Source organism: Pongo abelii, chromosome 22, assembly GCF_028885655.2.
Source record: "Pongo abelii isolate AG06213 chromosome 22, NHGRI_mPonAbe1-v2.0_pri, whole genome shotgun sequence".
Lineage (NCBI taxonomy): Eukaryota > Metazoa > Chordata > Mammalia > Primates > Hominidae > Pongo > Pongo abelii.
This window is the reverse complement of record NC_072007.2, coordinates 43,076,461-43,103,990: the sequence shown is the minus strand read 5'-3', so window position 1 is coordinate 43,103,990 and position 27,530 is coordinate 43,076,461. Positions and strand designations below refer to the sequence as shown.

The window sequence follows — 27,530 nt, the reverse complement described above, 5'->3', positions numbered from 1 at the left end:
GGAAGATAATTTTTCCACAGATAGGCAGGGGTAGGAGATGGTTTGGGGATGATTCAAGCGATTACATTTATTGTGCATTTTGTATTATTATTGCATTATAATATATAATGAAATACTTATACCACTCACCACAATGTAGAATCAGTGAGAGTCCTGAGCTTGTTTTCTTGCAACTAGACTGTCCCATCTGGGGGTGATGGGAGACAGTGACAGATCATCAGGCATTAGATTCTCACGTGGAGCGTGCAACCTAGATCCCTCGCATGCACAGTTCACAATAGTTCACAATAGAATAGTGTTCTCAATTCACGCCTATGAGAATCTAATGCCACTGCTGATGTGACAGAAGGCAGAGCTCAGGTGGTAATGCTAGTGATAGGGAGCGGCTGTAAATACGGATGAAGCTTCTTCTCTTGCTCATCCACTGCTCACCTCCTGCTGTAGCATGGACTGGTACCAGTCCATGGCCTGGAGATCGGGGACCCCTGCCTTATCTTTTTTTCCCATATTTAGTGAGACCTCATCAGTTGTTAAGGCCCAGGTATTTATCTTCCCTTAAAATACATACGTTGAAACCTAATCCTCAATGTGATAGCATAGGAGGTAGAGATGTTGGAATGTGATTATGTCATGAGGGTGGAGCCCTTATGAATGGGATTAGTGCCCCTGTAAGAAGCTGAAGAAACCACAGTTGTCTCCCTTCCACCATGTGAGGACTCAGCTAGATGGTGCCATCTATGAACCAGGAAGCAGGCTCTCACCAGAAAACAAACCTGCTTGATCTTGGCCTTCCCAGCCTACAGAAATAAATGTGTTGTTTGTAAGTTACCCAACTAATGGTATTTTGTTATAGAAGCCCACATGGACTATCAGTTAATGTACATAGAATAATTTTTACCTATTTATTGGTTTTGTGGCTTCTAATATTTTTTTAAATGAAATTTTTAAAAAAGAGAGAATAATGTCTATCTTTGGAGTTCAAATGAGTTTTTTTTCTTTGGAACAACTATGATAGGACACTTTTTACAGTAGTGCAGGCATTTACCATAAGTAACAATTCATCAGACCAAAAAAGGTGGAATAAATCACGAAAGTAAAAGTATCAAGGAGTCTCCGTACTCTACATTTAATCCATTCAATTTCCTGCTAAAGTAGAATTTCTTCCATTTGTGTCAATCCTTTGGGATCAGCCTACAGCAACAGTCTCCTCAGTTTCTTCTAGAAACTTCCCAGTTTAGAACCCCAAAAGAGTGGCCAGCAGTCACCAAGGCAGGTTCTCTCCTGTGTGTAGTTAATGAGACTGGTAGGCCAGCCGCTTCCTCCTGGTTGCCATGGAAATGACCAGGCCGCTGGCCCTCTGAAGACGGAAAAGAACAGCAAGTGCAAGACCACGCATTCCACCCTGGCTTGCAGATTAAACCAGCTGTCAAGCCAGGGTGAAGGATCCGTGGCCAGGCAGAGGTCTGTGGAGTGGAGAGGCGAGGCCTCACAGTGGAACTCTCAGATGTAAGTAATTTCTCTGTTCTTCTTTTTTAAAAAGCATGTCTAGTCTGACAGTTTTTAAGAGCTTCAGAATTTCTGCTGCATGGCAGGAACTGTGACGGTTGGAAGAACCATTGTCAGGGTCACCTTCTTGTTGCATTTGCATTTCCTGAATATAATGTACATGTATGAGTGGCTTTCACTATGAAACACTTTTTTAGGCTTCCAGGCATATGAATTCCGCTTTACTGAAATCCTGCCTTTAAAATGAAAGATTTTCAGTGCATTAAGCAAAGAATGAAATGGTCTTCTCATTTAAACCCTAAAAAGATAAACTCACTTAAGGCTAATATAACAGATAGCTCCTTGAAATCTTGTCTCTATTTTAAAACATCTGGCTAGACTTTTCCATTAGTCTTCAATGCTAAATAACAAAAGAGTTTTCATATCTCTTTTCCTTATTGTGATCGCAAACAAAGTGGGAACTCCGAAAACACCGGCTGATACTGTTTCTTTGCTCTGTTTTATCTTTTAACAATATTATATTTACTGCCTATTTACACACCAGGCTTTATAGAGTTTACTGATTAGAAAACAAAGAAAGAAAAGAAAGTAAGCTATGATGAGCATTAACATTTGGATTGGATAGTTCGTGTTTTTAAAAAATTGGTCTTTTATTCAAAAGTGAAAAAGCATGATAAATAATGTAGCAAAAGGCAAGATGAAGAGGGGAATGTTTTAGTTCAAAATGAGTAGAACATATACAGTCTTGCATATATTTCTTTGTTTAATAAGCATATTTTTGGAAAGCTTTTAGCAAAAAGTATGTTGGTGTATACTGAGGACAGGAAATGTTTCAAAAACATTGTGCATAATATTTATAAAAACCCATCCTTAAAAAATACCAAAAAAAAGACCTCATTTGTTTGAAAATTTTTTTACCAAAAAGAGCCATCCTTGAGAAGTTTTTTGCTTTTTTTTAGACTAAATAATGCAATATGTTTGGAAGGAAAAAAGACTTTTCATTACTTTTTTTTCTGACAGAAATTGGGCATTTTCTGAAAAAGTTTCAATAAAGTATTTATGGAAATGAGTGCTTTTCAAGAGCGGACTTGGATTTCTCATCTTTCTTTTCCACACTAATATTTTTCACTGCTTAAAGCTGCTATATTATCAGCTTTTAAAATTCAGTGCCCAGTGGCTTGTGTCTGTATCTGTGGGAGCTAGTAGGTCAATAGGCCCCAGTGGGAAGAACAGGCAGGCCTCACAGTTCTGTGGGCGTGGGACCAAGGGGCAGCTGTGCAAAGCTGTGGATGTGAACCCCAATGATGCAATTAACTGAGTGTCTACCAAGTCACTCAAGGGGAAAGCCTGAAGGATTTGCACTCATTGCCTAATTCACTCTCTCAAGGACTGTGTCAAGTAGAAAAGTACAGTAGCCATGTCTTTTAATTAGGACTTCCCAGTGGCTCACTCTCTGAGAATTCTTTGTCCCACATTCCATACCTATGTTAGCAGAAGCAGCACTCTGCTCATATTGTCCTCTATTCTGATTATGAACTTAAGAACAGAGATTTCTTTCTTATGGTTCTGGAGACTGGGAATTCCAAGGTCAAGGGGCCTGCATCTGGCAAGGGCATTCTTGCTGTTTCATCCCATGGTGGAAGGTGGAAGGGCAAGAGAGCATGTGCACACACATAAGAGAGACAGAGAAAAAGGGGGTCAAATTCATCCTTTTATTTGAAACCTATTCCCATGGTGACCAACCCACTCCTCAATAACAGCATTAATCCATTCATGAGGGCACCGCCCTCTTAAAGGTCACCTCTTAAAGCTCCCACTTCTCAACACTGTTGCACTGGGGATTGAGTTTCTAACACATGAACTTTAGGAAACACATTCAAATCATAGCATTTAGCATGAGGGTTCTATACACATATAAGTTAAAGGCCACAGCATCTAGTAATAGAATACAATGCATGGAATCTCACTTGAATAGGCCCAAGACCCTGGGGTAGGAAATAGCACTGTAATTTCCACCATGACTCTTCAGAGTATAGTTGGCTGTCTGGGTTCAAATTTTAGCCATTATTAACTAGTTCTGTGACCTTCGACAAGTTATTTAACCTCCCTGAGTATCCTGTGTATCATTTCCTGATATGAAAATGGGACCATATGCGGTGGCTCATGCTTGTAACCCCAGCACTTTGAGAGGCTGTGGTGGGTGGATCACTTGAGGTCAGGAGTTCGAGACCAGCCTGGCCAAAATGGCGAAACCCAGTCTCTACTAAAAATACAAAAATTAGCTGGGCGTGGTGGTGCACCACCTATAATGCCAACTACTCAGGAGGTTGAGGCAGGAGAATCACTTGAATCCGGGATGCAGAGGTTGCAGTGAGCTGAGATAGTGCCACTGTACTCCAGCCTGGGTGACAGACTGAGACTCTGTCTAAAAAAATAAAAGGGGGGGGCCATAATATCTACCTGTAGGATTACAGAAAGGATTAAATAACATAAAACACGTGAAACACTTAACAGTACCTGGCACAAAAGAAACACTCATTAGATCTTACTATTAGTGAATAAAAATATGGATAGTTCCTTATTTCATTCAATTTTCAGTATACAACATACATGTATCATATTTTATATTTTAAAGTACGTTGCCTCTTTATCAATGACAATTTGCTGTATTTAGCTAGCTTAGCCTTGGGAACACAGGGCTGAGGAACAGTGAATTACTGGTACAGTAACATTTCTCATAGGAGTCTGAACTTTCTTGGGAATCAGGAGCTGTGTATTTGGCATGTTAAGTTGGAGATGTCTACTAGACATTCAGAAAGAGCTATCAGATACGACGTGGGACATGTGAGCATGATGCGGTCAGGAGGTAGAATTCAGAAAGAGCTATCAGATACGACGTGGGACATGTGAGCATGATGCGGTCAGGAGCTAGAGACATATCTCAGTTCACCATCAGCATCTAGGTGGTATTTAACCCCACAGGACAGCATGCAGGCGCCAAGAGAGTGGATGCACATACAGAAGACAGCCATGCACTGAGCTGGGGACATGCAACAATAACAGGTAAGAATATCAGGGCCGGGCACGGTGGCTCATGCCTGTAATCCCAGCAATTTGGGAGGCCGAGGCGGGCGGATCACGAGGTCAGCAGATTCAGACCATCCTAGCTAACACAGTGAAACCCTGTCTGCACTAAAAAAGAAAATTAGCCGGGCGTGGTGGCGGGCGCCTGTAGTCCCAGCTACTCGGGAGGCTGAGGCAGGAGAATGGCGTGAACCCGGGACGGGGAGCTTGCAGTGAGCCGAGATCACACCACTGCACTCCAGCCTGGGCGACAGAGCGAGACTCCATCTCAAAAAAAAAAAAAAAAAAAAAAAGATCAAATGCCAGCCAAAAGACTGAGAAGGAGTGGCCATTGAAGGAGCCAGAAAACCAGGAGAATGTGACATCATGGAGGAAGAGAAAGCTATTCACTCAAAAAAGAAGGGGGAGGCAACTAAATCAGATGCTCGTGGGAAGTCAAACAAAATGAGACCAGGAAGTTAATCACTGGATTTGGTATGGGGGTGGTGGGATTCACTGGGAACCTGATAAGAATGGTTGCAATAGAATGATCACAGCAAAAGTCTGGTTTTTTGGAGTGGCTTAAAAATCTAACATGACTAGGTACTAGGCTCTGTGTGATAACAGATTGGCTTACAAAAGCTCTTTTTTTAAAAAATTTATCTTACAATAGACTGATGTTCCACTCTAAGAAAAGTAGGTTTGAGTCAAACAAGAACTGTCACCTATTCCCCCAGCCTAATAAAATGTGATGAAAGAGGAGAGATTTGAAGACAGTATCAGAGATGAAGGTAGTTTCTTAGTGGACAAGAAACAGAAATCATCCCCAAACACAGAGGGCAACATAAGCAGCATGAGCCGAATGGGGTCCAGATTGGAGAATAAGAAAACACAATGGGGGCAGGCGTGGTGGCTCATGCCGGTAATCGCCACACTTTGGGTGGTGGGAAGATCTCTTGAGGCCAGAAGTTGTAGATCAGCCTGAGCACTACAGTGAGTCTGTGTCTCTGCAAAAAATTTTAAACATTAGCCAGTGGTACGCACCTATAGTCCTAGCTACTCAGGAGGCTGAGGTTGGGAGGCTTGCTTGAGCCCAGAAGTTCAAGGTGACAGTGAGCTGCTGCACTCCAGCCTGGGTGACAGAGCAAGACCTTGTCTCAAAAAAGGAAAGAAAGAAAGAGAGAAAGGAAGAGAGGAAAAAGAAAGAAGGAGGAAAGAAAGAAAGAAAGAGAGAGAGAGAGAAAGAAAGAAAGAAAGAAAGAAAGAAAGAAAGAAAGAAAGAAAGAAAGAAAGAAAGAAAAGAAAGAAAGAAAGAAAGAAAGAAGGAAGGAAGGAAGGAAAGAAGGAAAGAAAGAGAAAGAAAGAAAAAGAAAGAAAGAAAGGGAGAGAAAGGAGGGAGGAAGGGAGGGAAAGAGGGAGGGAGGGAAGAAAGAAAAGAAGAAAGAACAATGAAAGCCCAGTGAGACATCACACACACACACACACACGCGCGCGCGCACCCCTCAAGGCTTGTCCCCACAACATGCCGTGGTGCCTCTCCTTTCCCAGTTTTGATCCACTTCCCATAAAAGGATTACTTCGCATTTGCATCTCTGAAATGCCTGGTCTCTGGGTCATTAAAAAAAAAACAAAAAAGGAATCTTCTCTGTGGCCAGGAGGTCTGAAGAATTCATTTGGAGTTGTGCCTAGACACTATTTCATGGGCACTCGGTTTAGCCCAAATCGTGATGCCAGATTATCTACTGGAGCTCTGCTGCTGTCACAAAACTAATCTTCAAAGAGTCATCAATGAGATCAGGATTCACTCTTTTTAAATAAAATTCTGACTTTGCAATAGTTTTAGGTTTACAGAAAAATCGTGAAGATAATAGAGAGTTGTTATACAGAGTTAATAGCTCACATTAGTATGGCACACTTGTCACAATTAATGAACCAGTATTGGCACATTATTATTATAAATTAAAGTCCAAACATTATTCAGATGTCCTTAGATTTTACCTATTGTCCTTTTTTTGTCCCAGGATCCCATCCAGGATCCCACATTACCTTTAGTCATCATTCCCAGGAGGCATTTTAAAACTCTGAAAAATCTTTCAAGAAAGAAACAAGGTTTAAATGTTCATTGGTTCCAATATTTGTAACTAAAACCAGCAAAGGAAATTTTAATTCTTATTTTTGTCCAAACTCGAATGGTTGGAACTATAGCTTGAACACAGTTGAAAGGAAAAAAGCCCAAGGCTTACATCTACACTACAAGGAAATAGTGCAGGTATTTTACAGGAATATAAGAAGGGCATGACTGTAAGTGGAAGATCTGAATTCCCTTTTATTGTTCTGGAAGCAGGTAATTAAAATAGTAAAGGTCTGCCAGCCTTTTTTTTTTTTTTTTTTCTCTCATCTCCTAGCAAAGGGATTAGTGTCTGACTCATTTTCCTTGGCAACTTCACACTCACATAATACTGGCCCAGTAATTTAAGCAAAACTCTCCCTGAGTTAGCTTTGCAAGATTGGACTCTGAAAGGTTAGGTCGTGGGGGAGTTTTGCACCAAGGGCTGTTGTAATCTCTCAACCAAGAGCAATTAGGGGAATGGCTTCGTGATGCTCACAAATATCTGTGAGACCAAAATATACTAACTCTACTCATGTTTTCCTTCGCCCCTCGGAGGGTGTGTGGCATAAGACGGAAGAGCAGTGATTGGAGGCCTGACTTGGGACTCACGGTCTCCATTCTAGCCAAGTGTATTTCACGCTTCCTCCTCATCAGATTCACAGGAAAGTTGTAAGGCAACCAGGAACCCAGACTAGGCCTTTTGGTAAAGTCACAGGAGGTTGGAGGTGCCTCCTGGGATTTTGCCAGATGTCATTCAGTGGCTTTCAAGGATGATGCACAGCTAGGCCATAGGAGAGTAAGCTCAAATTCCCACCCTGTCACCATACACACAAACTCATTTTGGTTTCTCTGCCATGGCTAGGCCATACAATGAAAGTTGCTGAAGAAGAAGATGAATTTTGCTTGCGGATTTGCTAATACTCGACAATCCTAGGAGGTAAAAGGCAAAAGAGGGGTTGGGCGCAGTGGCTCACGCCTATAATCCCAGCACTTTGGGAGGCTGAGGCAGGTGGATCACCTGAGGTCGTGAGTTTGAGACCAGCCTGACCAACATGGAGGACCCCGTCTCTACTAAAAATTAGCCGGGTGTGGTGGCACATGCCTGTAATCCCAGCTACTCGGGAGGCTGAGGCAGGAGAATCGCTTGAACCCAGGAGGCGGAGGTTGTGGCGAGCCAAGATCAAGCCATTGCACTCTAGCCTGGGCAATAAGAGCAAAACTCCGTCTCAAAAAAAAAAAAAAAAAAAAAAAACGCATAAGAGGGAATCAAGGATCAATAACTTGCCTCATTGGCTTAGCCAATGTAGGGACTCATTTGGATAATATAAATAGTCGTGGAGTGCTCCTATGTGCTGGGCCCTGTGCTAAGGACTGGGGAAACCGCGATCAGCAAGAAGGCATCAGAAACCTGACCCCCTGATATGGTTTGGCTGTGTCCCCACTCAAATCTCATCTTGAATTGTAGCTCTCATCATTCCCTCATGTTGTGGGAAGGACCCAGTGGGAGATTATTGAATCATGGGGGTGGTTTTCCCAATGACATTCTTGTGGTAGTGAATAAGTCTCGCGAGATCTGATGGTTTGATAAAGGGAAACCCCTTTCACTTGGCTCTCACTCTTCCCTTGTCTGCCACCATGTGAGACACGACTCACTTTCCACCATGATTGTGAGGCCTCCCCAGCCATGTGGGACAGAGTTCATTAAACCTCTTTCTTTTGTAAATTACCCAGGCTCGGGTATGTCTTTATCAGCAGCATGAAAACGGACTAATAAACCCCCACAGTAAACCAACAAGGAAGCCCCGCATCCAGGCAGCAAATTGGTGGTGAAATTAATACCCAGGTGAGCTCAGTGCTTTCCAAATAAAATATCTACTTTTCAGTCAGTTCTTACTCAGCTTCTAAGCTCCTGAGCACTTTAGTCTATTTCTATGATTCAATCAATTTAATCTCAAACAAGTAATCCAGTTGATACCTGAAGAGCTCCTGGCTTCACCAGCCAGCGGGCACAGATGAAGTTAAGTGAACACGAATAGCTTGTATTCTGCTGGCTCGTGCTCCCACCTACCTGATACAGGTCCTTGCCTCCTCCCACCACTATGTCTACAAAATAGAGTTTCCTCCAGGTGCTTCTTTGAGTCCTCAGGGGTCTTGCCTATGCTCACAATGGTCCTTTCATCTGCTTCTGTCCCCAGCCCCCACTGGATGCTGACTGTCCCTTGCCTTGGCCATGGGGCTCCCTGTTGCTTGATGACCAGGGAGCAACATCCAGGGGTGGCCCCAGTCTGTTCTGGAGAAAGGGTCAAATGGTGCCATCTGTCCTTCATTCCTCACTGTGCTAGAGCTGAGCTGTACTCAGTACAGAAGTGGAGAAAATGCTTCTGTCCACCACTCAGTGTCGCCCTTTCTTGCCCGGGCAGGGGGCCACTTGTGCCTCACATCTCAGAATTCTTAAAAGCACTTCTTGCAGCCTCTGCTTGCTACCTGACCGGACTCAGCCTCAGGCATACGTTTGGGCTGGAAAGACACAAATGCCACTGTCCCATCCCTCTGCTCTTCCCTGCCCTGGGCCCTCCCATATTGTCTTCGCTCTCCTTCAACAATTCCACATATGCAATTAACCACCTGAAGATGGTTCCCCCTCAACTCATAAGACGTATCCAGATGTATCCATTTGGGCTTGGCTGGGTCCAACATAGTGTGACTATTCTATGGAAGCATTGAGCTTGGTATTTCAGGAGAATAGTTACCAATGATCCAGGCTAATGAGAGGAATAAACCACATAATATAATTAGCAAACACTGCAGGGCTGTGAATACAGAAGGGCTGGTTTGGTCCACAAGGGTGGTTTGATGTGGTGGTTTGGTTTACTCATCGTCTCTGTATTCATTTCCTATTGCTGCTATAAAAAATTTCTACAACTTGGCCAGGCGCAGTGGCTTACACCTGTAATCCCAGCACTTTCAGAGGCTGAGGCAGGCAGATCACTTGAGGTCAGGAGTTTGAGACCAGCCTGGCCAACATGGTGAAACCCCATCTCTACTAAAAATTTAAAATTTAGCCTGGTATGGTGGCACACACCTGTAATCCCAGCTATTCAGGAGGCTGAGGCAAGAGAATTGCTTGAACACGGGATGCAAAGATTGCTGTGAGCCAAGATCGTGCCACTGCACTCCACACTCTAGCCTGGGTGACAGAGCAAGACTCCATCTCAAAAAAAAAAAAAAAATCTACAATTTTAGTGGCTTAAAATAACATATCTATATTATTTTACACTTCTGGAGGTCAGAAGCTCAAAATCAGTCTGACCAGGCTACTGTGAGGGTGTCAGTAGGCCTGGTTCCTTCTGGAGATTCCAAGGGAAAATCTGTTCCTTGCCTCTTTCAGCTCCTAGAGGCTGCTGGCATTCCTTGGCTTGTAGCCACATTGCTCCAATCTCTGCTTCAGTTGTCATATTGCCTTCTTCTTATAAGGACCCTGTTGATTACATTGGGCCCACCCAGATCATCTAGTATCATCTCCTTATCTCAAGTTTCTTAATTTAATAACGTCTGTAGAGGCCTTATGGCCATGTAAGGTAACATATTCACAGGGCCCAGGGATTAGGACACAGGCACCTTTAGGAACCATTATTTGACCTACTATAACATCCATTAGGCACAGCTGGAGATCAGAAATAAAGAGTTTTGATCACATCCCATATTCCTGCTGTTCCTTTAAACATTTCATACACATTTAAGTTAGTAGAAATGGGAATCAGATAATTAATTTCTATTTTCCAGACTAGCTCACTAATAATTTCAGGACCTCACAATCCTCAGAATTTACAGGAGGACGTTTGTAAATCTGATTGGATTCATTACAGGAAAAATCATTCAGAGAGACATTTTTGTTTTATGCTGTGCCTGTTCTCTGTCTAGTCAAATGTTTGATACAAGTAATGCATTAAATGAACCAGTTACTTTAGATTTCTTTGGGGTGGCTTTTGGGATGCCCTCACAGAGCATGGTAATATATTTGTTATCACTATGACTCTGATATTACAAAATATCAATGTCTATGAATAGTACTATGTATATTGTAGTATGCCTATGAGTACTTATGAGTACTACAGTATACATAATACTATAGAACTATTCAGGCTGGGTGCGGTGGCTCATGCCTATAATCCTAGCACCTTGGGAGGCCAAGGCAGGAGAATCACTTGAGCCTGGGAGTTTAAGACCAGCCTGCATGACATAGTGAGACCCCATCTCTAAACAAAATAAATAAATAATATAGTACTATTCATATATATATACATATATATATATATATATATATATATATAAAATCACATGCATCTACTTTGCTTTTGCAACCTGTGTGGTTGGATTATTATCCTGTGCCATGTCAAGAGAAATAAGACTCAGACAGGTTCTCTGACTGATCCAACTATATACTAGTGAGTTCAACATGAACAGTCACAAAAATATTTTAAAGTGTGTCCTCTCAAAACCCAAATTGCATACTTGAAGCTAATTTTGCCTGCATCATTCCAACTTATGGAGACATGAATTTACTTCATCTTTTTCTAGATGAGCAAAAATATCAGATGAGAGCATATAGTTTAGATCCTACTATAGAAACCAAATGAGATTCCGATCACATCAGAATTACTGGGAACTCATTTCCTGCCCTGCACAATGAACTGTGTAAACCACAATGAAAGGGAAGTGATCTTCACCCACAGAGACTGCACAGAACGGTGACTTCAGCATTAGATCCTTGCAAGGGCCTGTGAAAATTCAGTGGCTTATACCAAGGATGAGGATGTGCTGTTGTGGAATGTGAAGAAGAAATAAAATACAACACGTATCACAGTAAGAAAACATTGGGGAGGGACCCAAATTAGTTTTCAACTTCATAAGCTTTGAAATAGTAAACAACAAAGATATCATTCCCTTTTCAAATATCATCTTACATAGTGTTTATCTCTAACCTATCTCCTGCAGTGCATTTGTGGAACAACGCCAAAGAAAAGAAAAATGCTAAAAATCCCTTTTTTCAAGAGCATTTCAAGGTCCTACATCTAAAGCCCTCACACAGTGCCTGTGTGGGCATCTCATCCACATAACAGAATAGCCAACACCCCTCCTTGACCTCAATGGGAAGAGGGGTTGCACAGCCCTGGACAAGTGGGCACTGGACCTGAGAACAGGTGACCACTTGTTTCTGGACCCCAGCGTGGAGTCTCCACCCCACACTCCTCCCATACTTTCTGTTTGATCCTTGCTATCTAATAAGGAACAAGGTAGCCATAAGGCTTACAGTGCAAATACCCTTGGACAAGAATGTGTTGGTTTAAATTCCGATTAAGGCCTAACCAACTGGTATCAGATCCCAATCTGTGAGCGGGTTTTCAGCACTGGCTCCTGGAAAGAAAAGAATGGATGATCAAGGAATTAAGAGGAAGGCACATCAAGGGGAACTGGGGATCGGAGAGCTACTCCACCTACTCCATAGCTTGCCATAACTAGCCCTCACTAGCAGCTAGGCTTGCTGCCAGTCTGATGAAGCCACCCAGAGGCTCCTAACTCTGAGAAAATGAGCTATGTTTTTCTCGTGGCTGTCAGGGTTCACAGTGGATGTCTCAGGGCGTGGCGTTCCCAGGCAAGCTGTGTTGGGATGCTAAGAATGAGACAACGATGGGAGGCTGAGGCAGGAGAATTGCTTGAACCTAGGAGTGGGAGGTTGCAGTGAGCCGAGATCGCACCACTGCACTCCAGCCTGGGAGACAGAGCGAGACGAATGCTTTGCTGTGCTGCCCACTGGGCTCTCCTGCTCCCTGTACCACTGGTTCCCTCCCAGAGGTTCTAGCAGGTGTCCTGACTGCATGCTCATAGGAGGAAGACAGCTCATCCTCATCCCCACCTTCTCAATCCTACATTCTTGGTCCTCTCCATCCCCTTGAGGATTCCAGATATTGAAACAGATTTATCCAAAGAGCCTGGAGTTAGAAGGAGTCAACAAATGGAGAGATGGAAATCACTGAGGAAAATACGAAAGAAAACTATTTAGAATTCACTGTCCTGACTAGTGTTTTCTCCCCAGATTCAGTCTGTCTCTGGCAACCTAGGTTACTTTCCTTAAACAAGATCTAAGTAGATGTCTCCTGCTTCAGACCTTTACCATCTCATTTTTTGTCTCTTGCAGGAGCCTCCAAAGAGGGAGTTTACCTCACAGGAGGTTTGCAAGCCAAGTTAGTGGGGTAAAGCTGAAAATATTCAAACTTTCATTTTTATTTATTTTTCAGCTCAAATTTTTAAAAATGCTACTGTTTGTGTATTGTTGATAATACAGATGATATGTAAGCATGGTAATATGTGAATGGCCTTTATAAATTAACAGATACATCTATCGGGGAGGGTTTTAAAATCATTTATTGATGGGGTAATGATCAGAAGAGTTTGGAGACCAAGTAACTGCCAGCATAAAGTCCAAACCTCTTAGCTTGACCAGCAAGGTCCTGTCTAACCCTGTCTTCCTGCCTACATCCCCAGCCTCACGGAACTCCAGATGTCTTATACCTGTTCTAAACATACTAAGGACTTTAGTCATTCTGACATCTGTGCCAATGACTCTTATATCTGCACTGTCTCGCCTTTCCTAACCTGAACCTCTTCTCTGCCTGGCCCAAAGAGCACATCCTTTGGGAGTCTTTCCATTTCTTCCTTACCACCACTCCATCTGCATCTTTTTTTTTTTTCCTTTTGAGATGAGTTTCACTCTTATTGCCCAGGCTGGAGTGCAATGGCGCAATCTTGGCTCACTGCAACCTCCGCCTCCCAGGTTCAAGCGATTCTGCTGCCTCAGCTTCCTGAGTAGCTGGGATTACAGGTGCCCACCACCACGCCCAGCTAATTTTTTGTATTTTCAGTAGAGACAGGGTTTCACCATGTTGGCTAGGCTGGTCTCAAACTCCTGACCTCAGATGATCTGCCCACCTTGGCTTCCCAAAGTGCTGGGATTACAGGCATCAGCCACTGTGCCTGGCCTCCATCTGCATCTTTAAGAACTACCAATCACATTGTCTTATAATTAGTTGCCCAGTTGTTTGTTCCCAGAGTACATTCCAAGTTCTCTGGGCAAACTTCAAGTCCCTTGAGGGCATGGATGATATCTTCTTCATTTTTTCTTCCCCATGACTTAGGCCATTTGCCTGGCATCCAATAAATGTCCTCTAAATGTTGATTTCTCATTTTCTTTTGAGAAAAGAGGATGTAAAAATCCTAAGTTGCAAAGCAATATTAGCACCTGCTGTATTGTACCCAGCTAGCAGGGTAGGCTAGCTGCTTTGACAAACTTCAAGATATCAGTGGCTTAAAGTAATTGAGATCTGTTCCTCCCTTACATCACAGACTAATGCCACTAAGGGGGAAGAGGGGTGTGCTCTCTTCCATACAATCATTCAGGGATTCAGCCTTTTGTCCACAGTTCTGCCATCTTCTAGGGCCGTCAGTTCCTTCGTGGAATCTTCCACCATATTCCATTGGCCAGAACTCAATCACATGGCACCACTTCACTACCAGAAGCTCAGAAATAAAGTCCAACAGTGTGCCAAAGAAGGAGAGGAGAACATGGCATTCATGCAGACTAGAAGGCTCTGATATACCTAGGTTGTAAGACGCAATAAGTAGCTTGATGCAACCATGACAAAAACTCAGGGGATGTCTACGCATCCAAATTTTTCAGTCAAGATGCTAAAAACTGTGCATGATTTTCTTTCTTTTTTTTTTTTTTTGAGACAGTCTCACTCTGGAGTGCAATGGTGCGATCTCAGCTCACTGCAACCTCTGCCTCCTGGGTTCAAGCGATTCTCCTGCCTCAGCCTCCTGAGTAGCTGGGATTACAGGCACGCGCCACCATGCCCAGCTAATTTTTGTATTTTTAGTAGAGACGGGGTTTCACCGTGTTGGTCAGTCTGGTCTCGAACTCCTGACCTCGTGATCTACCTGCCTTGGCCTCCCAGAGTGCGGGGATTACAGGCGTGAGCCACCACACCTGGCCTACGTGCATAATTATTAAATATTTGAGCCTTTGTGCATGATTATTAAATATTTGAGCCTTTAAATCACTGGACATGTTTAAAAACCAGAGCTACCATTCAGAATCAGTTTATTATTTTTGTATTGCAGCTGAAGAAATCTCAAGAACAATACTAGCAACTAGCTGCATAAGGACAGAGGGTTCTGAATTGAGGAGATACAGACATCAGTTACTTCGAAACAAATTCCACACAGATTCCTTCTCAATCCAGGATTACACCCAACATTTAGATAATGTTTATACTTGGCTTCAAAAGGAATGTTTCAAACTTGACTAGTTCTGTTTATAAGAAGATATTACTAGTAAGGAGATATTGTGTCGGTGGGAGGACAGCATTTGGAGCATTTGCCCAAAACAGATTTGAAATGTCATAAATAATGATGTTCTGAGCTCTATAGTCCTAACACAAAAGACAAATAACTAATTGTGGAAAAATCAAGTGACATTCTCCAAATCCTTACAGCAATTAAAAATCAAAGCAATTTAAAAACATAATTTGGAAGTGAGCTTAATTTGAAATCAAAAGTGGTTTTTATTTTATTATTTGAGATAGAGTCTCACTCACTCTGTCGCCCAGGCTGGGGTGCAGTGGTGCAATCTCGGCTCACAGCAACCTCCGCTCCCGGGTTCAAGGAATTCTCATGCCTCAGCCTCCTGAGTAGCTGGCATTATAGGTGTGCACCACCACACCTGGTTGATTTTTGTATTTTTAGTAGAGACAGGGTTTCCCCATGTTGGCCAGGCCGGTCTTGAACTCCTGACCTCAAATGATCTGCCCCCCTCAGCCTACCAAAGTGCTGGGATTACAGGTGTGAACCACCATGCCTGGCTGTGATTTTTATTTTTAAAGTGGAAATGCAATTAGGGGAAAGACTCAAGAGAAGGAACTGTGAAAGGCTCAAGAGTCAGAAGCTGAGGAGATGCCCTGGCAAGAAGCAGTCTCAAGTATAGATATGAGTGAGTTATGGCTCTGGGATTAAAGCCAGAAGAAAGCTAGGGCCCAGGCACCCCAAGAAACACACTGTGAAGCCAGGACTTGGAGAGGTAAGCAGGGCTATCGCTCACAAATGCAGTACCCAAAGTGTGTCCCTGCAAAAATCCTTGAAGATTCTTGGGAGGTAAAATCAAGGGGCCCTCCAGTAAAGGAGCCAATTTGAAATTCTGAATATATCCCACAAAGTCAGACATATATCTGCATTCTTAGAGGGCATTTTATCAAAGTGGTGCTTTAGTGTTTGCTGAGACTGAGAGGAGTAGAGTTGCAATGCTCACCCATGCTCATCCCATGGGTTTTGTAGGCACCCACCTTTCTGACTGCCTACCTGGCCCATTTCTGATAGCGCCTCCTGATTTCCCTTTGCAGAACCAGCCTTCTACCCTCTCAGTCCACTCTTTGCAGTGTGGCTGATCCCATTCATTGGCTCCCAAGCTGAGCGTACGACTCAGGATACCAGTGTATTTTTGCCTCCTAATATTTATTTATTTACTTATTTGGTTATTTATTTCATTATTAGTATTATTTTATTTTTTGGTTGCAAAGTCTCACTCTGTCACCCAGGCTGGAGTGCAGTGGCACAATGTCAGCTCACTGCAACCTCTGCCTCCCAGTTCAAGTGATTCTCAGCCTCCCTGTAGCTGGGATTACAGGCCTCAGCCTCCCAGCCTCAGCCTCCCTGTAGCTGGGATTACAGGCACATGCCACCCTGCCTGGCTAATTTTTGTATTTTTGGTAGAGACGGGGTTTCGCCTTGTTGGCCAGGCTGATCTCGAACTCCTGAGCTCAAGTGATCTGCCTGTCTTGGTCTTCCAAACGCTGGGATTACAGGCCTGAGCCACTGAGCCCAGCCATATTTATTTATTCATTAGAGATGGGGTCTTGTTCTGTCATGTAGGCTGGAGTGCAGTGATACAATCATAGCTCACTGCAGCCTCAAATGGCCTAAGAGTTCAAAGCCCAGTGAAATCACAGCTCATGAGGGGTACTTGACAGAAACTAGGGGAGGAAGGTTTAAGACACAGTCTCCAGCAGAATGGGCTGTCATGAACCCGTGGAGTAAGAATTGGGGTTAGGTCATGAGGAGAAGAGGTGCCTTTTCATATCATCCCTCCCTCTGTCAGTCACCGTAGGCAAGAAGCCATCCAGAGAGACTCCGAGGCCAGGGACTGAGTGTGCTCGCACACCTTGCCCTGAATCTGCACTTGTGTCCCTATTTCTGCCTGTGCAGCCATAGCAGATACCACAACAGGGTAGCTTAAACAACACCGAATTCTCAGACTCAAGTGATCCTTCTGCTTCAGCCTCCCGAGTAGCTGGGACTATAGGTGCACACCATCATGTCCAGCTAATTTATTTTATTTGTAGAGATTATGTCTCACAATGTTGGCTGGGCTGGTCTTGAACTCCTGGCTTCCCACAATCCTCCTACCTCGGCCTCCCAAAGTGCTGGGGTTATAGGTATGAGCCACCACACCCAGCAGCCTGGTGCTATTTAAAGAGAGTTATTATTACTTTTTTTCTTGAGAGGTTGCTCAGCTGATAGAAAGTAAACCTGTATCTACTAGTAACCATGTTGTCCCCAGAAGGAGTGATCTTATCTGGGAATAAAGCCCACACATGAGAAAGAATAACTGAAAAACGGACAGACATTTCTGACAAACTTTTTTGAGTAGCTGGATCAAGCCATGCCTGAAATCCTTCCTTAATTTTTCAAATAAGTGAGCAGTTGTTTTTTTGTTTTTTTGTTTTTCCCAAGTCAGTCTTAATTGGATTTCTATAGCTAGCAGTTAAAGGAGTTTGAGTACACTGACATTTGGTAAACTATGTTTTTTCATTCATTCAATGAAACTTGTTGAGTCCTTACTATGTGCTAGGCACTGTGCAGGAAATTGAGAATATAAAGCCCAAAAACTGCTCTCTCAAGGTCTATACCCCAGTGAAAGAGAACCTTGAACTAATAATCACGGTACAGCCGAGTGCAGTGGCTCATGCCTGTAATCCCAGCACTTTCGGAGGCCGAGATGGGCGGATCACCCTGAGGTCAGGAGTTCAAGACCAGCCTGGCCAACATGGCAAAACCCCATTTCTACTATAAATACAAAAATTAGTCGGGTATGATGGTGCATGCTTGTAATCTCAGCTACTCAGGAGGCTGAGACAAGACAATCGTTGGAACCCGGGAGGCAGAGCTTGCAGTGAGCTGAGATTGCACCACTGAACTGCAGCCCAGGTGACTCCATCTCAAAAGAGAAAAAAGAAATTCATGGTAGACTGAAGGAGGAAAATTTCCAACTGGCATTTCTGTGGCAGCCTCCATAAATGGGTTACCAGGGGTATTTGCCCCACCTGGTGCCCTCTTAGTGAGCCTTCCCCCACTAGGCATGTGTTTTTGTTCTGGCCTTTGGGCTTCCTAATGTCCAGGAGGCAGGGACCATCCTGAGGTCTAGCCAGGGCCTTACTGTTGGGAAGTTGCTCACAAATTCTTCTGGGAACTTCTTGTCCTACATGTTCCAGCAAACCAATATCCTTTTCTCTTCTGGCCTCTTTTCCTCTTCCATGGCTGCCTCTAAAAGGATCAGCACCTGAAAGAGGGAGGCAGGCACTTTTCTCACTAGGTTTCGGCTGATGAATAGACCTCTCCCCTCTGTTTTCTTTTAAGGCTAGGGTCAGGGTGGGCCAACGGTATTGACAGCATTCCTGGTTCTGGGATGACAGGGTTACTGGGACACGAAGTCCCAGAGGCCTCCAGTGGAATCTGGGACAGCTGATTGTCTAAAATTATCTTGTAATTAATAAATTATTCACCATTCCTCACTAAGGGGGTAGACACGCCCGCATTCTAACTCTGCTTAAGACTGTTAAGCCTCTTGTTCAAGGAGAACTCTTGTTCTCCACGTTTCTCAAAGCTCTTTCTTTCATGACAAAATGTACCTATTAATACATTTAATAAGAATCCTTTAAGAAAATCCTGTGCCAACTTCAAAATAGACACAAAGCACTCTAAACCGCCTTATCCAGTCCCCCACGTCAAATCTCTCTCTCTCTGCTATGTTCTTATAGCCGCCTGTATGTTCAGTACAGTGCTTCTCAGTTCAGCCTTATTGGTCTTTTTCCTTTGAGGATAAATCCTGGAGGATAGGATCCAGGTCTTTTGTATCTTCGTTTCTTCTGCTTGGCCTAAGCCAGGGCCTGGCACACGGCCTAGGCTGGGCCCTGCCTGACTCCTGCGTTTGTCCCCTCCTCTCACCTCCTCCCCACTGCTATAGCCTCTCCATCCTCACATGCAGGACGGGCCTGGCTTTGGGCTATGATGCCCAAGCCCATTGGAAGCAGAATCAGTTTCGTTAGGACATAAGTTCTATGAGGACTGGGCCCCGGGTTGTCTTGTTCTGAGTTGTACCGCCATGGCTAGCAGAGGGCATGCCACCTAGTAATCTTCCAATAAGCATTAGTTGAAGGAAGGAAGGAAGGAAGGAAGGAAGGAAAGAGGGAGGGAGGGAGAGAAGGAAGGAAGGAACGAAGGAAGGAAGGAAGGAAGGAGGGAAGGAGGGAAGGAAGGAAAGAAGGAAGGAAGAAAGGAAGAAAGGAAGAAATGAAGGAAGGAAGGGAGGGAGGGATGAATGCATGAATACAGTCATAATTGCTGTGAATCAATGTCTCACCCTCTGTTCAAGTTTACGCAGCAGAGCTTACTTCTGTCCTCCTGGCATTCCAGCCATGGGGTTGTGGCTTGTGCCTCCTGCCTGTCTACCTGATCCCTGGCATTTTTAGCCTTCTAATTTTCTTGTGGCCTCGTCTTACACCCTAATTGCTGCTTGTCTGCCTAGCCTTTTTCCTGCTGTCACCATACTCTTTGGACACATGTCGAGCTCTTCAGACTGACCCTTCCATCTGTTGCTCCCTGGCCCTTAGTGTAGTAGCCCTGCCAGTAGCTCTGGGCCCTCCCACTCAGAGGTCACATGCCAAGTATCCCACCACACCCATGGAGCTTAGCAAATGGAGATGGACTGAATTGTATTGTTTGGTTTCTCTCTTCAGTCATTGGGGGAATGTTATTACTTTCGCCAAACTGAAATGTGGTACACTCTGCCATAATGCTCATCTCATCTCATTCCAATCACACCACAAAGGAGGATCCTGCATCTGTCATATGCCAGACACTGTAGGGCTTTTCCCCCAAAACTGGACACTGGTGTTGCTCTTTAAATTACCCATGCATCCCTACCTTATTTAGATTTTTTAGAAGTTCTTATATATGGTTTTGTTTTGGAGCTCTGCAATACATTGACAAGATCAGTTCATAAATTTCTTCTGGCATAAGAGTAGATAAGTCAAAATAATTGTGATTAATCGGTGGGTGATTAGTCTTTTTGTTGTCTATTACCACAGTTACCTGGGTACATTTGTAAGAGGCCCTGAAAAGGATGAATGGACTCAAACAGATTAATATGGTGGGGATGGGAGGCATGTTTATCTACTTAGAAGTTAAAGCTTACCGTTAACTAAATGCTTCATTGGTATTCATGCTGTTGTGTAATAGGTAGCCCTTGGATAGCTGAATCCAACAAAGAAGTGTTTGTCTCCCGAATTCCACGAAGATATTGAGGGGGAGGAAAGCATGTGCATGTTCAGGGGTTTGTGGGCACTTCATGCTAGTAATTGGATGTTTGGAGAATGTGCTCTTTCAACTCCAAATCCCTGCCCGTAGATAGGATGCGGTAGGTCTCCTCTCCGGCATCCGCTCTGGCATTGCTCTGGCTGTGTTGTTGGCATGTTGGTCTCACTGTCAGCCAACATCACTGGGAGTTTTACACCTCAGATGAGCAGAGCTCAAAGGTTTGGCTGCTGTCTCTGGATGAGGCGCTGAGAAAAGAGCTTGCCCAGTGCCTGGGCTGCAAGCATTGCCTGTGGCTCAGGAAAGTTATTAGAACTGCAAGAAAGAAATGTTTACAACTTGTTTTTTTCTGGGGTTCCTTTTCCATAAGCTGTGTATTTCAAATGTAAAGTTGTGATAAAGCTGCCTCTTTTCTTTCAGGTGAGTTCCAACAAATTGGTTCAAAAAGAGGGGGGATAAACACGCTGGCCCACGCTGGGCAAGCATGGCACCACCTCCCAGGCACTGTCTCCTTCTGATCAGCGCTCTGGGTGTCTTTGCACTTAACTGCTTCACCAAAGGTCAGAAGAACAGCACGCTCATCTTCACAAAGGAAAACACCATTCGGAACTGCAGCTGTTCTGCGGACATCCGGGATTGTGACTACAGTTTGGCCAACCTGATGTGCAACTGTAAAACCATCCTGCCCCTTGCAGTAGAGCGAACCAGCTACAATGGCCATCTGACCATCTGGTTCACAGACACATCTGTGCTGGGCCACCTGCTGAACTTCACGCTGGTCCAAGACCTGAAGCTTTCCCTGTGTAGCACCAACACTCTCCCCACTGAATACCTGGCTATTTGTGGTCTGAAGAGGCTGCGCATCAACATGGAGGCCAAGCATCCCTTCCCAGAGCAGAGCTTACTCATCCATAGTGGTGGGGACAGTGACTCCAGAGAGAAGCCCATGTGGTTACACAAAGGCTGGCAGCCATGTATGTATATCTCATTCTTAGATATGGCTCTTTTCAACAGGGACTCAGCCTTAAAATCATATAGTATTGAAAACGTTACCAGCATTGCCAACAACTTTCCTGACTTTTCTTACTTTAGAACCTTCCCAATACCAAGCAACAAAAGCTATGTTGTCACATTTATTTACTAGCATAATAACTGTGTCCAGCTGCCTGGAACTTTGGCAAATGATGAATAATTTGCAGAAGGAATCTGGAAATAAGGCCATGAGATAGGTATCCCTACCCACAATTGTGCCTCTCTCCACAGGCTCCATTTGCAACACAGCCACACACACACCAATAACCAGCTCTCTGTTCTGCTCTGTGCCCAACTGTGAGAACACTTTTGAAAAACAAAAGAAAAAGAAACCAAAAAACCAACTTGATTGCGTCCAGGGACATGTCTTGGGAGCCAGCTAGGCTTGGTCTCTGCAACTAGAAGCCTGCAGGGAAATGTCCCATCAGAAATGGAGAAAGCAATACACCCTAGAGACTGCTTAGTGGAGCTCCTCCTAGAAGGTGACCCCCAAGAAACATATCTTCTTTCAAAATACTGCCTTAATTTTTTTCTGTTTCATTTTGTGAAATTGCTTGGAATGCCCCTAAGTAGAGAATAATCAATTTCAGAGGTTTGGGGACTGTGAGTTTTATAAAATGGTCGGGCACAGTGGCTCACACCTGTAATCCCAGCACTTTGGGAGGCCGAGGCGGGCGGATTACCTGAGGTTGGGAGTTCAAGACCAGACTGACCAACATGGAGAAACCCCATCTCTACTAAAAATACAAAATTAGCCGGGCATGGTGGCACATGCCTGTAATCCCAGCTACTCGGGAGGCTGAGCAGGAGAATCGCTTGAACCTGGGAGGCGGAGGTTGCAGTGAGCCAAAATCGTGCCACTGCAGTCTACACTCCAGCCTGGGTGACAGGGTCAGAGATCACACCATTGCACTCCAGCCTGGGCAACAAGAGCGAAACTCCATCTCAAAAAAAAAAAAATAATGATAATAATAACAAAATGATTAGGTTCTCTTAAACTGATCTTTTCTAAATACCTTGCTAAGAATAGATGCACTGAGAAATAAGAGGTTGGAGACTGTGTTTGTTGGGGTGGAGGTACCACAGGCATGGATAGGGTGAGACCTTAGGACCAAATGGGGGGACCAGTGTTCCAGAGAGAGGGATGCAGAAGTGAAAATTGGAGGACACAAAACACATTTGCATCTATCTCAAAATTTTGCTTAGAGCATAGCCTAACTGCAAGGAAAGTTCTTCACTTCTAGCCTTTCACATTCTTTTTCTTTTCTTTCTTTGCATGGTCTGTCTTTGCCCCCACTATACCATTTCACCAATTTCTCTTCTCACTTTCATCTTTCTCCTTCTCCTTTTCCTCTTGCTCCAAAAATCAGAACTTAGATGAATACCATTCGAGCTATGTTTAACTACATTAGGGGCTAGCCTGGGAATTTACTCACCACTTACAACATTATTTCTATTGTTAAAAGTGCTCAAATTATTAACAGATAATTAACAAAAAAAGTTCTAAGGCTCAGTCCATTTGGAAGGTTAAGATTGCAAAGTGAAGCCATTTTATATGACATGGTTAACACAAAATGATTTTATGTGTGCTGATAAAAGGAACCAAAGCAACATACGTTTGAAAAAATTAAATGGATTCATTATTGTACAAAGAAAATTTTCCCTCGTAGAGATGCAACTTGCCATTAAAGTGGACTGTAAAGAATCCATGGCTTGGGAGGCCGAGGTAGGCGGATCACCTGAAGTCGGGAGTTCGAGACCAGCCTGACCAACATGGAGAAACCCTGTCTCTACTAAAAATGTAAAATAAGCCAGGCGTGGTGGTGCATGCCTGTAATCCCAGCTACTCGGGAGGCTGAGGCAGGAGAATCACTTGAACCTGGGAGGCAGAGGTTGCAGTGAGCCAAGATTGCGCCACTGCACTCCAGCCTGGGCAACAAGAGCGAAACTCCATCTCAAAAAAAGAAAAAAAAAAAAAGAAAAAAGAATCCACTGCAATTGTGATACAAATGTCTAAACCTGGAGTGGAATGAATTTGAAACATTATTGCATTCATGATACCATAATGATAAGAAATAATCCATGACTTAACAGGATGTCCTGGGGTTGATGACTTTAGATCACATATATCACTTTTTTGTTTTTTTTCACTTAACCTTAACATAGAGTAACTGAAATAACCTGCAATTTCTACATTTGCTTAATTGGTGGGGGATTTAGCCATTCAGGCTAATTAGCATGAGCCCATGTCAGTGTTTAAATTAGGCCAAAACAAAGACCAAAATATGAATTTTAATAGAAACATGTGACCTCATTACTGACATTGTACTGCAGATAATGTTAAAGTGAAAGAAAACAATAAGGAAAAGGGGAAAAAGGAGGAGAAAGGAAAGCAAGAAAAGACAAGTGAAAAGATTAGTAATATATTCATTGTCATTAGTTACTGAAAATATAACTAATTGAATTTTAATAATTTTTATTAACAAAGTATAAAATTAAATGATGTTAGAAAGTATATGCCTCCTATAAATATCTTCCATTTGGTAGCTTTTAATAGTTTCAAAGCCCTTTCACATATGTTTTAAGTCTTTTGAGAAATACTTGTGAGTTAATGGGACTTAAACCAACAGAAAAGGAAAGCTAATTTAGTTATAAATCAAGTCTGAGGTTTCAGATTTCTGGACTAAAAATATGGTTCCGTTTGTGCTGCTGTGGGATGAAGAATGGGCAGAGAAAATCCACAGGGCAGGCATGGGGATAAATGGCATTTGGCACTTAGCTGCAGGGTTTGGGGGACAACAGGGAGTGGTGGGATGGTGGTTAAGTAAGGGTGCATGCCCCATCTGAAGCTCTACAGTGGCTCAGCTCCAACTGAGTGTTGCCATGGGAAAATCTGATGGGGCCAGATCTGATCCTTCAGAGAATTAGAAATTCCAGGTTGTTATGTGAATTCTCACAATTTGTAAATGTTGGCTTGACATTCAGCTTTTTTGTTTGTTTGTTTTAAATAATATCATGTGGGTCAAACAAACTATGTTAATGGTACCCATCTGGCCTGGGGCTAGTAGCCTATTGCCTCTGGCCAGTGGTGTGCTAATAAAACTTTAACCACCAGCTCTCCAACAAAAAAGGGAGGTGGGCTGCTCTGCCTATGGAGTAGCCATGCTTTTATTCCTTTACTTTCTTAATAAACTTGCTTTCAATTTACTCTATAGACTCGCCTTGAATTCTTTCTTATGTGAGATCCATGAACCCTCTCTTGGGGTCTGGTTTAGGACCCCTTTCTGGTAACATCTTTATGGCAACCACAAAGGGATGATACTAAGGAGACCCCTGACCCAAAGGAAATAGACCAACACTGATTGGCTGACTTTGGAGTCAAGGAAACGTTTCTTTTGAGCTATTGACAGCTTTCAACAATTGCATAAATTATGCTCCTGTGAACAAAATTTGAAGCATGCTTGTTTCTCTCTACCTAATTTCTCCAAAATCTGGAAACTAGTTATATCACCTTTAGTCAGAGTTATGAATGGTCCTCACCGTACTGACTTTCTCTGACTGAACTCCTCTCTACCCTGGATCTGAGACCCTAATAAATAGGCAGGAATATCATCGCCTCATTCAGCCTCCAGAAGTTACAAAAGATGGACCTTCATCTCTCTACAACCCTTAGGATTAAGGGTTCTCTTATAAAAGGGAGGGGGAAATGTCAGAGGCGTTTAAACAAGAGTGACTCCATCTTGTTTAGAGGCTGCGTAAAATAAGGCTGAGGCCTGCTGGCCTGCATTCCCAGCAGGTTAGGCATTTTTAGTTACAGGATAAGATAGGAGGTCAGCACAAAATGCAGGACATAAAGACCTTGCTGATAAAACAGGTTGCAGTAAAGAAGCCAAAACCCACCAAAAGCAAGATGGAGATGAAAGTGACCTCTGGTCGTCCTCACTGCTACACTCCAACCAGCGCCATGACAGTTTACAAATGCCATGGCAACATGGTCTAAAAAGGGGAGGAATCCTCAGCTCTGGGAATTGCCCACCCCCTACCTCTTTCTGGAAAACTCATGAATAACCCATCCCTTGTTTAGCATATAACCAAGAAATAACCACAAAAATGGGCAACCAGCAGCCCTCAGGGCTGCCCTGCCTATGGAGTAGCCATTCTTTTATTCCTTTACTTTCTTAATAAACTTGCTTTCACTTTAGTCTTCAAAAAAGTAAGCAGATATGTATGTACATAGGTTATTTCAATTTTACGGATGTAAAGAATGTGTAGCACACAATTTACAAATGATAATAAACTATAGATTACTCTTTATTATATACTCTTTGTAGATCATTAGTTCTCAAAGAATGCTTTGATTTTTGCCAAACTCTTGTACACAAAGCCAACCTAGGGTTGCAACTGATGAGCATGTATAGTTTTGGTATAAATATTGGTTGAGATTTTCATTTATGTTAGAAGTAAGAGGAAAGTTAAACAACAAAGATACACGTGAGAATGTCACTTGCTAGTCAATGATGAAAGCAACTTCTTTGCTGAATCAAATAATAGTTTTCAAATACTGGAGGAATATTTTCTCACATATGGGGACTATTCACAAAGTAAAGGCTATGGACATGACACACTTTTAAGTTTAATCTGCATTGTTAACATTTTCTCCATCACACTCAACAAAATCATAAATCACACTCTGATATGTAGTGGTGTAAATACTGCCACCATAACCCAATTTCATGCTACCAAGAGAACATGGAGTTGAGAAAAGACATACAATAGGGCAGCATTATCTAGTATTTCCACCCTACCTATACAACAGGCACAACTAACCCCAAAAGCCTGAATAATAGTAAAGTGAAGTAAAATAATTAGGAAGTGATAAGTTCTGAGTATTTATTATTTTTGGTTTTGATATAATTTATTTAATTGTAAGTTTACATAATTTGCTTTCAATAATGACTGTGCTTAACAACCAGCTTGCAAATTCCTGAAAACTTACCAATCAGCTCTTATGAACCAGTACAAGTCCATGCCAATACCCCACTGACTGGGAGAAAGAAATGCTGACGGAACTAAGTAAAGACAATGAGTTTAGAATGTGAAGGATGGCTTGCAGTATTGAAATCCCCAATTTCTCACTTTCCAGAACCAGGGGTGGAAATTTTAGGGGTTTGCACCCACCTTCCATGCAGTAGCCCACTCTTCAACATTGAGAGTTATGATTCTGAAAGCACCAAAGGTGGTAGATGATGAGGTTGTGGAATTTAAGGCCTTGTGAGAAAAATGAGTTAAGGGTTAAAACTCTTGAATGAACCTATGAAAGTCCCCCAAAAGAAAGGAAGGAACAAAGGAATGAAGAAAAGATATGGATAACATTTTATACACATTAAATTAGTAAAAATAGGAATTGGAACCTCCATTTCCATTTCCCAGACTTGCTCACCAATAACTTCAGGGCCTCTGTTTCTCCAGAATTTACAGGAGAACACTTGTAAATTGGATGTGATTTGTTACAAGAATAATGATGTACGGAGGCCTTTTTCATTTAACAGAGTCTGATATGGTTTGGCTGTGCCCCACCCAAATCTCATCTTGAATTGTAGCTCCCATAATTCCCACAGGTTGTGGGAGGGACCTGGTGGGAGGTAATTGAATCACGGGAGCGGATCTTTCCCATGCTGTTCTCATGATAGTGAGTTCTTATAAGATCTGATGGTTTTATTAAGGGGAGTTCCCCTGCACACACTCTCTTGCCTGCCACCATGTAAGACGTGACTTTGCTCCTCATTCACCTTCAGTCATGATTGTGATGCCTCCTCAGCCATGTGGAACTGTGAGTCAATTAAACCTCTTTCCTTTATACATTACCCAGTCTCGTGTGTCTTTATTAGGAGTGTGAGAACAAACTAATACAGAGTCACAACTCAAAATGTTGCACAAGGTCATGTTTATCCTACCCAGACTCTAGAAAAGCAATGAGGGAGAGCTGGCTCTACAGAGAGTACACTTCTCCTAAAGACAATTGTAAGACAATATAAACAGCACCATAGATAGACAAATACAGCAGGAAGGATGCCTCAAAGACAGATCCTAAACTTAAAAAAAAAAAAAAAAAAGTACT

General features: G+C 43.0%; 1 protein-coding gene and 1 long non-coding RNA gene across 4 annotated transcripts in view; one reads left to right on the top strand and one right to left on the bottom strand.

Annotated features, from left to right (window-relative positions):
- The window catches only part of LOC112130500 (uncharacterized), a 254,038-nt gene that overhangs the window by 210,770 nt on the left and 15,738 nt on the right, over positions 1–27,530 (bottom strand). The window lies entirely within an intron of this gene.
- EPCIP (exosomal polycystin 1 interacting protein) lies at positions 518–25,780 on the top strand. Its single transcript, XM_009233886.3, has 2 exons — positions 518–1,506; positions 20,801–25,780. Exon 2 carries the CDS (start codon positions 20,865–20,867, stop codon positions 21,522–21,524), a length of 660 nt encoding a protein of 219 aa, XP_009232161.1. The 5' UTR covers positions 518–1,506; positions 20,801–20,864; the 3' UTR covers positions 21,525–25,780.

Bases quoted from the DNA above. Each gene is read 5' to 3' on its own strand.
- EPCIP (XM_009233886.3), top strand. From the start codon at position 20,865: ATGGCACCACCTCCCAGGCACTGTCTCCTTCTGATCAGCGCTCTGGGT.